At 29.9% G+C, this 12,326-nt stretch overlaps 2 protein-coding genes across 2 annotated transcripts; both read left to right on the plus strand.

Annotated features, from left to right (window-relative positions):
- Nucleotides 1-4,791: 4,791 nt before the first annotated feature.
- On the plus strand, nucleotides 4,792-6,456 carry LOC138903825 (uncharacterized). The gene is made up of 2 exons (XM_070192401.1): nucleotides 4,792-5,260; nucleotides 6,251-6,456. Exons 1-2 carry the CDS (start codon nucleotides 4,792-4,794, stop codon nucleotides 6,454-6,456), a joined length of 675 nt encoding a protein of 224 aa, XP_070048502.1.
- Nucleotides 6,457-9,655: 3,199 nt separating this feature from the next.
- On the plus strand, nucleotides 9,656-10,882 carry LOC138903826 (uncharacterized). Its single transcript, XM_070192403.1, has one exon. The coding sequence runs from the start codon at nucleotides 9,656-9,658 to the stop codon at nucleotides 10,796-10,798; it is 1,143 nt and encodes a 380-aa protein (XP_070048504.1). The 3' UTR covers nucleotides 10,799-10,882.
- Nucleotides 10,883-12,326: the final 1,444 nt, after the last annotated feature.

The raw sequence follows: 12,326 nt of genomic DNA on the forward strand, positions 1-12,326 counted from the left end.
TGCTTTTAATATAGTACTAGTCTTAGGTACACACTTTGCGCGTGAACCTCATCTCAATGACAACACAATTCTAAAAGTCACATACATTACTAAATAATATGTTTGAATTATAAAATTAAAATTAAAGTAAAGCTGTAAGTTCTTGAGCTAGTTCGATAACAGAAGATATATATATATATATATATATATATATATATATATATATATATATAGAGAGAGAGAGAGAGAGAGAGAGAGAGAGATGGGGGGAGAGAGAGAGAGAGATTAATATGTGGATTAATATATAAAATTTAAATATAATCTAGCATTAGAGTACGTGCATTGCGCTTGAACTTATAATAATAAGTATAAAATTATAAAATTAGATAAATAATTTTAAACAATGTGTTTGAGATAAAAAATAAGTTCATGAATATAATTCTAAAATAAAATATGTTTGACTCAAATAGATCAAAGTAGAAATACCATCTCCTTTATTTTTCAATTGACTTTTTAATACGAAAGTCAAACTGTTTAATTTCCGCCTTAGTATGTCAGTTTGTTGATTTTTTAATTTATAAATTATAGGTATTAAGGAAATAATAGTTAATAAATAAAAGTAATATGCATTATACTTTTTCTGTAACAAATTGACATATGTTATTCTAATTGATTTTAAAATTCTAAAAATATTAAAACTTCTAACATAGGATATTAACAAATATTTTATAATTTTATTTGATTTCAAAGTGTGAACATTTTAATACATTACAACAATATTGTTCCTACGAATTGTCATATATTGTAATATTAATCTTTGTAATTGTGATAAAAATTTAATTGTAAAATATTAATATAGAGAAAAAGAAAGGATGATGGCAATATAAATACTTACTTTTTATGAATCTAAAACATTTATTGTGTATTCTATTTTTAGTTTTGAAATTGAACAAATGGAAGTCAAAGCGCGAAGCGAAAATATTCAAAGACTAATCTGTCACGACCCAATTTCTCCTATAGGTCGTGATGGCGCCCAACATTACCGCTAGGTAAATCAACCGTGAGCTAACCGTGTGATTGTTTCTTTTAGCAGTTTAGAAATAGTTGGTTCTTAATTATTGAATAAATAAGATGTAAAAATTTAATAAAATGAGAGATAACTAATTTTAAGAGCAAATGGAATGAAGTAAATAACCAAAAATCATCAAGTGCCTACTAGCATGATCTCCAAGACCAGGTGTCACAAGTGTATGAGCTACTAATAAAATATACAAAAATACTACTCTACTGTTTGAAGTGAAAAAGACAGAAAGTAAAAGCAAAAGAAAGACTTCGGGTGCTGCAGAACGGGCTCGGTAGGAAGGTCACGGCAAAGTCTCGTGGAATCAAGGATGCGCGTCGGGATGATAACCAGATGCACCTGCCTCAGATCCTGCACGATCAGTGCAGAAGTATAGCGTGAGTACATAAACAACATGCACCCAGTAAGTATCTAGTCTAATCTCGAAGAAGTAGTAACGGGGGGTCAACTTCGACACTTACTATTGGCTAATAATAAAATACTGAGATTTATAATTAAGCATGAGCTACATAAATGAAGCTGAAAACTCAATAACAAGAAATAATGGACAATTCTTTCACTAATAATAAATCCCAATTCAATTTCCGTCCTTTAACAATTCAACCACTCGAGCCAATGGAACAATATCAAATATAATTGGGCTCCAAATATCATTACGCACGAATTATGCCGAGGTCATACGGCCCGATCCAATATATATATATATATATATATATATTGTGCACTACCGAGGGTTGAACGACACGAACCATAGATGCATATATTCTACTGCCGAGGCGTTCGGCCCGCTCCACAAGAAGAGAAATACTTTATAAACAACCGATTCAAAGATTATTAAGATGCTAATATTCAAAGAAGCGCCAATTCTTATTAACGGCCAAGTAACCCGTCCAAAACTCAAGTAAATAAAATTCGACATTTTACAATTCCTTTATCAAGTTCCAATATGACTTAAGCACTTAAATTAATAAGTAGGGTGCAAACATCGCAAGTATAACATGATCTGGGTCCTAAACTACCCGGACATAAGCATAATTAGTAGCTACGCACGGACTCTCGTCACCTCATGTGTACGTAGCCTCCACAAATAGAAGCACATATTAATTCAATGCACCTATGGGGTTAATTCCCTCTTACAAGGTTAGAAAAGAGACTTACCTCATCTTAAAGCTTACTTTTTGGTCCACAACTGTGCTTTAAACCCTCCACTTGGTGCCAAACGACTCGAAACTAGTCAAATGTTATATAAAATAATCAATAAATTCTCAAAAGTTCATATTCTAACTATTAAAGTGATTACCCAATCCCAATTGAAAAATTTCTAAAATTCATCCCCGGGCCCACGTGCCTGGATTCCGAAAATCTTCGAAGAAAGTTGTTACCCATAGCCTCACGAACTTAAATATATAATTTTCACTAAATTTCATAACTATTTTCGTGGTTAAATTCCATTTTTATCAAAAATCTAGATTTTTTATCTAAGCCCACGATTTCACAAATTTTACATGTTACATCTACCCATAATCTATGTAGTTAACTCACATTGTGAAGAAATTACCTTACCTCAAAGTGTTAGGTGAAAAACCCTCTCTAAGAGCTCCAAAAATCGCCCAAGGAATGAAATAAATGAGCTCAAAATGCCTAAGTCTCGTCTTAACTGAGGTTCTTCCTTCTGCGATTTTCGCACCTGCAGAGGGTTGGCCGCTTCAGCGGCTCCTCATCTGCAGAAAAGTCATCGCAGATGCGGCCCTTGCCCAGTGGCCTACTTTCATTTCGGCGGACCTCTGGCCCACTTCTGCGGGTCCGCTCCTATGATTCACATGCCCACCCGCATCTGCGGTTCCTAGGTTGCTCTTCCTTGGCCGCTTCTGCGGCTTCTTGCTCGCTTCTGCAAGCTCGCACCTGCGGCTAGCCCTCCGCAGGTGCGATTACACCAGAAGCCTAGTGCTTCATCTGTTGCCCTTAAGTCCAAACTTGGTTCGTGCCTTGTCTGATTGACACCTGGGGCCCCACCCAAACATACCAACAAGGTTGAAATCATAAAACGGACTCGCTCGCACCCTCGGAACCCATAAAACAACAACAAAACTAAGAATCATACCCCAAACCAAATTGAATCAACTTATGAACTTCAAGTTCTTCCAACTTACTCCGAACGAGCCGAAACATACTTAGACTACTCGGAATAACACCAAATTCTGCGTGCAAGTCTTAAATCACCATACAGAACTATTTCCGGGCTCAAAATTACAAACGGACCTCGATAACACTAAAACCTACTCCAAACCAAATTTAAAGAACTTTAAAACCTTCAAATAGTCAACTTTCACTATTAGGCGTTGAAATGCTTCCGGGTCGTCCAAAACCCGATTCGAACATACGCCCAAGTCCAGAATCATCATACGAACCTATTGAAACCGTCAAATCCCGATTCGGAGGTCGTTTACTCAAAATATTGACCGAAGTCAAACTTAGCCTTTTAAAGCTAAACTAAGGAACCAAATGTTCCGATTTCAACCCGAATCCTTCCAAGTCCCGAACTAACCATCCCCCAAGTCATAAAACAGTTAAAGCACATAAGGGAAGTCTTATTTAGGGAAACGAGGTTCTAAAAGTAAAACGACCGGTCAGGTCGTAACATAATCTTACTCTTCCTTTTCTTTTTAAAAAAATGTAAATTACTTTTCCTTTTCAAATATATTATGTTACACACAATTCAAATAAGGAAGGCTTTGGTACACAAAATATAGTTGATTTTGAAGTCCTAAATATTAGGACAATAATTAAATGACTATTCCTAAATATTAAAAAAATAATTAAAATGACTATTTTGTCCTGTGTAAAAACTTTTTAAAAGGGTAAAAAAGACGAACAACATTTCGCTAAGGGCCTTCGTGCTTTTAATATAACTAGTCTCTATGCTCGTGCGTTGCACGAATCTCTTAAGTCAAGTATCACATAATTCGTATAAAAGATATTAAAATTTCAATCGCATATATATTCTAATAGTATCATTTGTTAGAGTAATATAATAAACTAATTATTGTATCTAATTAACTACTGTAGTTAGTAAATTAATATGAATTAGAGCTTCAGTTTAAAGAATTTAATATTTAGCTAGTTTACTTCAAAATATTAAATATTAGACATTCCTAATGTATTACGATTTTATTCAATGTGAAATAATTTATGTGAAAAATAATTAAAGCCTAATCCCAATAAATTTCAATTTCTTTCGGTCCAATGTGATTTAGTCTTGATCGTGCATTGTAAATATGATCCTATAGTCGTTCCTTTGATCTATAGTTATGCTATCTTATAATTATTAATATAGTTATCTTATTAATAAAAAATAAAAAATTAATGTTCTGAACATAGAAAAGAGGGTCAAAATCAGATTTCTAAAACTATAAAAAGAAGTAGAAGACCCACAAGACCCACAAAATACATACGATTTGGTAGAAGAATATTCAGACTTATGAAGATTTATGAACAAAAGCTAATCGGAGCTAAATCCGACCCAACAAATGGTATCAGAGCATAAAATATATGAATAAAGATTAAACCCAACAATTATCAATTATAATTCTTAAGATTAAACATAAAATATGAATAAAGAAGAATTTGCGGTAGACGAAAAAACATACGAAAATTTGGATGGATTAAAAATAAAAATAATAACTTCAAATATAGGAAGAAGATATAAGAAAGTAGGAGAAAACATATATTTAATGTTAGAAAAAGAAACTGCAAGATTAGAAGATAGTTTAACAGCAATGACAAGAATAATAAAAGAAAATGAAGAAATTGATAGGAAAAATAAAATTGAAAAAATTAGGCAACAAGCTAAAAAAGAATTACAGCAAGTGGAAGAAAACAAAAATACCCGGATAATGGAACTAGAAAAAGAATTAGCAATATTAAAAGAATTATATGAAAACAAACAGAGAGAAAGAGAAAAGAAAAAAGAATTAGAGCAAGAAGAAAGATTGAAGGAAGAAATAAAAAAATTTAGGGAAAAATTAATAGAGGACATAGAAGTAAAACTTGAAGAAATAAATGAAACTAATAATGAAAATGAACAGAATACAGAAAGTTCAGAAGATTCAGAAATAAGTGAAACATATACAGAACTGATAACTAAAACAAATAACGTAATAAATCCAGAAATATATGCCGGAGATATAAGCGAAAAACCAAGTACATCAAAAGAAAGAAAATACAAACAAACAATACCAACATATTACAATAATAATTATGAACGAAGTGACAGAAGTAAAGTATTATGGGATAAAAGATTAAACAGAAAATGGACACCAAAAATAATAAATGAACAATATAACTTTTTGGACTTAGATTGCGTAGAAGACGTTAATAAAATAATACAACTATGGGTAGGATATATATCAAAACAATTAATAGATAATAAAATACCAATTCCAGAAGCACCAGGATATATAGAAAGGACAATAATAGGAACAGTAAAATTATGGATACAAAATCTAAATGATGAAAGTATAAAAGCATTAAGAAGTAATAAAAAATTCGATGGTGAATCAGCTACAACAACTATAGACATATTAGTAAAATATGAATTAGCTATAAGAAATGAATTTAGTAGTATGACAACAGAAATAGAAGAGCAACAAAAGGAAAAAACAGTAAGTAAAAATCTAATGAACAAACTAGCTATATGTAACATGTGTTACATAGACGAATATACGTGTGCATTTAAAGAATATTACTATAAAGGAACATATAGTGTTGAAGAAGGAAAAGAAATCAAAAAAATATACTTTACAAAATTACCAGAACCTTTTAGTTCTAAAATAATAAGAGATTGGGAAAAAGCAGGATTAGAAGATACCTTAGGAGCTAGAATTAGATATTTAAAGAATTGGTTTATAGAATTATGTGAAAAACATAAAGAAGAAATTAAAATGGAAAAAACACTGATAAAAAACCTTACATGTTGTAAAATTAAAACTGCACCCCAGTTTGGATGTACAGATAATTATTATAAAAAGAAAAATTATAAAAGAAAATATAAAAAATATAGAAGAAATAAGTTAAAATATAAGTATAAAAACCCGAGGAAAAGATATTATATAAAAGATTACAAAAGAAAAAGACCATATAGAATTAAGAAAAAATTATCCGAATGTACTTGTTACAATTGTGGAAAATTAGGACACCTAGCCAAAGATTGTAAATTACCTAGAGACCCTAAAAAGAAACAAATAACAGAAATTAACACTGATAATGAAGAATACATGCAACTAGACTATATAGATTATGAATTAGATAGTGAAGATAGTATTTATGAATTAGAACCTGAATTAGAAACAGAAATAGAATCAGAAAAAGAACTATCAGATATAGAGGAAAATGACTGAAAACGATATACAAATAATAAGCAGAGAAGAATATAAGGATGAAGAATCAAGTGAACAAAAAGTAATATTTGATAATGATATTTTTGAAAAAATAAAAGGAAAAGATTTAGATTTAAGCATCGGTAAAATATTAGAAGTACCAACAATAAAAAACTGGTTCAAAATTAAAAAAGAAGAATATTATGTAATAAGTCAAAAAGAACATATAATAGATTGTAAATATACTAGAGGAAAAGCTAAAATACCTATAATAAATAAAAGAACAATAAATAAAGAAATTCAGAATATAAAAGCAAAAAATCCGATCAAATATGTACACTTAGGAGGAACAGAAATACTTATAAAAGCCTGTTTTAGAGAAGGGATAGATACACCAATAGAAATATATTTAGCAGATGATAGAATAGTACAACCTATAGAAAAGAGTATAATTTGTGCAATAAAAGGAAATTTGATATACCAAAAATTTAAATTTATAATTAGTGCTAACTATACAGTAGCATTAAAAGATGCTAATATAGATAAATCACTAGTATTGTACTGGAAAATGTCAGGAATAGAGCTGGCACCAGGAAGTAAAATATTTACAGCAAAATGTAAAAATTTATATATATTAACAACCAATCACAAAATAACAGCACGAAATAAGATTGAAAAAATAAAGATAGAAAACCCATTTGATAGTATAATATCAGTCATAGACAATAATGATTATAGTTACAAAGATATAGATATGGAAGGAGATTTAGAAATAGTAAGAGAAAGACTAAGCACATCTAAAAGAATAAATTATGAATCCCCACAAACTACATCTTCAAGAGCAAGTACCTCGAGAAGATTAGAATATACAAACCCACAAAGATTAATAAAAGAACCGGAGTTACACAACTATTATATAACAGGAGTAATAGATCAAAGAAAATACCTAATAATGATAAATACTGGACAAGAAGACAATTATATAACTAAAGAACTAGTTAAAGAAAGTGAAATAATAACTACAGAAACAATATGCCCAGGATTACCTAAAAATTTGGTAGGAACAGAAGAAATAACAAAGAAGGAACTAATTATTGGAGGAATCCCAGTAGAAATAGAATTTAATATTTACCAAGGAAATGAAAATATTACCTTAGGAATAAAATGGTTAGAAACAGTTAAACCATATAACCTAGGAGATAGACATCTTATAATAACATATAAAAATAAGAAAATAACAATTGAAAGAACCTTAACATGACAAAAATATATATACTAGCAAAAATAATAATAGAAGGATATTACAGCAGATATTATACACCCATGATAGATACAGGAGCAGGAGTAAATGTATGCAGACATAACTGTTTACCTGAAGATAAATGGGAAAAATTATTAACACCTATTGTGGTAACAGGATTTAACAATGAAGGAAGCTTGATAACGCAAAAAGCAAAAAATATAAAAATACAAATATGGGATAAAATACTAACTATGGATGAAATATATAGTTATGAATTTACAAATAAAGATATATTAATAGGAATGCCCTTTTTAGATAAATTATACCCACATATAATAACAAAAACTCATTGGTGGTTTACTACACCATGCAAACAAAAAATAGGAGCAAAAAGAGTAAGAAATAAAATAAGAAAAACAACACCGTGGATTAAAGGAAGTGAAAAGGTAACCCAAAAATTAGAAAATGAAAAAATAAATGAGCAACAAATAGAATTAATAATATTTGCTATAAATAAGATAAAAATAATTCAAGACAAATTAGAATCATTATATAATGAAAATCCCCTTCAAGGATGGGATAAACACAAAACGAAAGTAAAAATAGAATTAATAGATGAAAATAGTATAATAACACAGAAACCATTAAAATATAATTTTAATGATCTAGAAGAATTCAAAATGCATATAAAAGAACTATTAAAAAATAATTATATACAGGAAAGTAATAGTAAACATAATAGCCCAGCATTTATAGTAAATAAACATAATGAGCAAAAAAGAGGTAAAAGTAGAATGGTAATAGATTATAGGAATTTAAATGCAAAAACAAAAACATATAATTACCCGATACCAAATAAAATATTAAAAATAAGGCAAGTACAAGGATATAATTACTTCAGTAAATTCGATTGTAAATCAGGATTTTATCACCTAAAATTAGAAGAAGAATCTAAAAAATTAACAGCTTTTACAGTACCACAAGGATTTTATGAATGGAACGTTTTACCATTTGGATATAAAAATGCACCAGGAAGATACCAACATTTTATGGATAGCTATTTTAATCAATTAGAAAACTGTATAATCTACATAGACGATATACTACTATACTCAAGGACACAAGAACAACATATAAAATTATTAGAAAAATTCATACATATAATAGAATCCTCAGGAATTAGCCTTAGTAAAAATAAGGCAGAAATACTTAAAAATCAGGTAGAATTCTTAGGAATTCAAATAGATAAAAATGGAATTAAAATGCAAACACATATAGTACAAAAAATAATAAATTTAAATGAAACCCTAGATACAAAAAAGAAATTACAATCATTCTTAGGATTAGTTAACCAAGTTAGAGAATATATACCTAAATTGGCAGAAAATTTAAAACCTTTACAGAAAAAATTAAAGAAAGATATAGAATATCACTTTGATGAAAAAGACAAAACATATATACAAAAAATAAAAGATATGTGTAAAAAATTACCAAAACTATATTTTCCAGATGAAAATAGAGAATTTATATATATAGTAGAGACAGACTCAAGTAACCATAGTTATGGAGGAGTACTTAAATACAAATATAAGGATGAAAAAATAGAACATCACTGTAGATATTATTCAGGATCATTTACGGAACCACAGTTAAAATGGGAAATAAATAGAAAAGAATTATTAGCTTTATATAAGTGTTTATTATCGTTTGAACCATATATAGTATATAACAAATTTATTGTTAGAACAGATAACACACAAGTTAAATGGTGGATAACCAAAAAGGTACAAGACTCAGTTACAACAAAAGAAATACGAAGACTCGTATTAAATATACTAAATTTCACATTTACAATAGAAATAATTCCTACTGACAAGAATGTGATTGCAGATTACTTATCAAGACAAAAGTACACAAACAAATGAAGAAGAAACTACACAAGACCTATTTTCAATACTTACTACACTATCACTACAAATGACGGAAGTAGAAAAGAGGTTGCAGATTATAGAAGCAAAAAACCTAAGCCAGCAGCATGGCTCAAAACATGCGGAACTAAGCCAGCAGCATGGCTCAAAACATGCGGACCTAGGAGGTGACGTTGGGAAACACCTAAAAACCCAAAACCTACAAACTAACACTATTTTACATACAGCTGCAGGTACATCAACATCAGCAATAAGAAAAGGAAAACATACAAATACAAATATGAACGCCATGTTCAACAAGCCATATACCCCAAAATCCCAAAATCCTTTGACACCATCACCACAAACAACTAGCTATAGAGAAAGCTTAAACCAGGAAAAACAAACCTACGATTATATTACCAACAGCTATATACAAAATATCCACAAGATTCAAACCTTTTTAAACATAAATCCGAGATCAAAAACAACCCAAAACCCAAAAACAGACTATATAACACAACCATTACAAGGATACAACCGACTGATTGCCCAACCAGGGACGAATGCAAATTTAGTTAAAACATGTTACAATTACGGACTATTAAGTACAGTGTACACACAAACCGGACAAGAAATAGCTACAATACCAGAGCTATATAGTGCCTTTACTACCTACAAGAGAATCACCAAAGGAGACCTATTTTATATAAAATTTTATGTAGCACCAGCAGAGATACTCTATAACGAGATAAAACCAATAATCCAAGTTATTAAATTAGGACTAACTAGAGAAATGATTATCCCAGAAAATGTACAAATACAACCAGAAATACCCAAACCTGATATACCAGCATTCTACTCAAACAAAAGAATTATAGGACTATCAACCATTCTAAGTGAACTAGTCAACAATTATGTAGAAGAAAAACCTATTTGGGGATACCAATCCCGAGAACACACGATGATCTACACCCATTCAAAAAACCTAAGGGAAAACGACATGGAAGAGATACGGAGATGGATTAAAACATTAATCCAACCAGAAGAAGCACCCATTACAAGAGCTATTAGAGGAGAATTTATTTCTCAAAACTTAATGACAAGATACTGCAAACAAATTAGTCCAATCTACTCAGAGCACATATGTTCGAAATGTCAAGGAGAGAAAAACATAGTTCCAGAAATCAAATTTGAAGAAGAAGAAAACTAAAAAGATACGCAACAAAATATCAAGAAAGAGACAAAGGAATCTTACAACAAAAGCTACAAGACAAAAAAAAGGACAGCTAGCAGGATCGGCAGGACCCAAGAAGAAGCAGAAAATGACATAAAGAAAAAAGTTATGTAATTATTAAAGCAACTTTTGACTTCATGTAAATTATTTTCCGTCTTTTAGTTTTTAAGTTGTTGTGAGTCCCACTTTATCACTACCACTGTCAGTGGAAAAACTGTTGGGAACGCGTCTTTTACTTTAATTTTAGACCGTCCAAGTGTAAAGTTAGGAGGACGATGTTTGGATTAGTTTCCGTTATAAATAGACAGCCCTTAAGGCTTAGAGGGACACACCTTACCTTACCCCTTTCACATCCTTCTGAAAAAACTCTCTTGTAACCTCTCTTGTAAAAAATCTATTCAGTGAAATAAATTAACATCTTTAATCTATGGAGCAATCCAAACCTATGAAAGAAGAAATCCCCGATATACAGTATCAAGTAAGTTTTTTTTTAAATATGTATAGCTAAATACATATATTCCTGAAATCTCTAAATTATCATAATTGTTATCATGTTATAACTGTTATTTAGAATAATTTTAGTAAGTTTGCCATGAATAATTATGCTGAGAGTAGTTTAAGCCCAGACTATGCCATCCTAAGGGTGAAACCAGTAAGGCAGAAAGCCGTGGTAGGGAAGTAACCAAAGTTGAGGCGCTGTTAGGGTAAAACGATTGAAGCAAAAAATCATGGTAGTGACTAAAAGAATTGTTCTTAATAACTTGTTATAGGATGACGATAAACATGATAAACGAAGAGATTAAAGGAATATTTTTAGCCAAAACATCAAACAAAAATGGATCATCCTTACATCTTAGATAACACTGATGAATATAAAATAACCATTTTACACATACTTAGATCACTAAATAATGATATCAAAAATATAATATTTGACAAATTACTTATGAACGAAATACTAGAACTAATGACCCAACAATGGTATGATTTAGCAGAATTATCTGACTTAGAAGAAGAGAATACAATAAGCCTATCTGAATTTGATATACTTACAGAGGATATATATTCAGACTAGATGAACCTAACAGAAACCCGAAAAATAATAGAATTACAAGAACATAGATTACATCAAAATATGCAATTATATCAAGAATCTAAAGATCTAATCTTTTTAGAACATATAAGAGATAATATAAAACAATTAAAAGAACTACATAATAAGGATAAACTAGAAAAACTAAATATAAACAAATTAATAACATTATTCCAACTCCAAAAAATTAATATAAACGAATATATAGAAACAGGAGAAATAGAATATGTAGAATATATAACAAATTGTAAAATAGAAATATCAAAATTAGAATCTATAATAAGAGAATATTATGATTAAGCATGATAAATCAAGAATATTTACCATACTGGATAGAAATTACGGAAAAAATAGAAGCTTTAGAACAACAACTAAAATTAACAATCAATACTTACTTAATAACAAAGGATA

Source organism: Nicotiana tomentosiformis, unplaced genomic scaffold, assembly GCF_000390325.3.
Source record: "Nicotiana tomentosiformis unplaced genomic scaffold, ASM39032v3 Un00008, whole genome shotgun sequence".
NCBI lineage: Eukaryota > Viridiplantae > Streptophyta > Magnoliopsida > Solanales > Solanaceae > Nicotiana > Nicotiana tomentosiformis.

What these genes read in the sequence shown, in the direction of transcription:
- LOC138903825 (XM_070192401.1), top strand. Translation starts at nt 4,792, where the DNA reads ATGTTAGAAAAAGAAACTGCAAGATTAGAAGATAGTTTAACAGCAATG. An exon ending in AGATATAAGCGAAAAACCAA is followed by an intron (nt 5,261 to 6,250) that starts GTACATCAAAAG and finishes GTGGAAAATTAG; the next exon opens with GACACCTAGCCAAAGATTGT.
- LOC138903826 (XM_070192403.1), top strand. Translation starts at nt 9,656, where the DNA reads ATGACGGAAGTAGAAAAGAGGTTGCAGATTATAGAAGCAAAAAACCTA.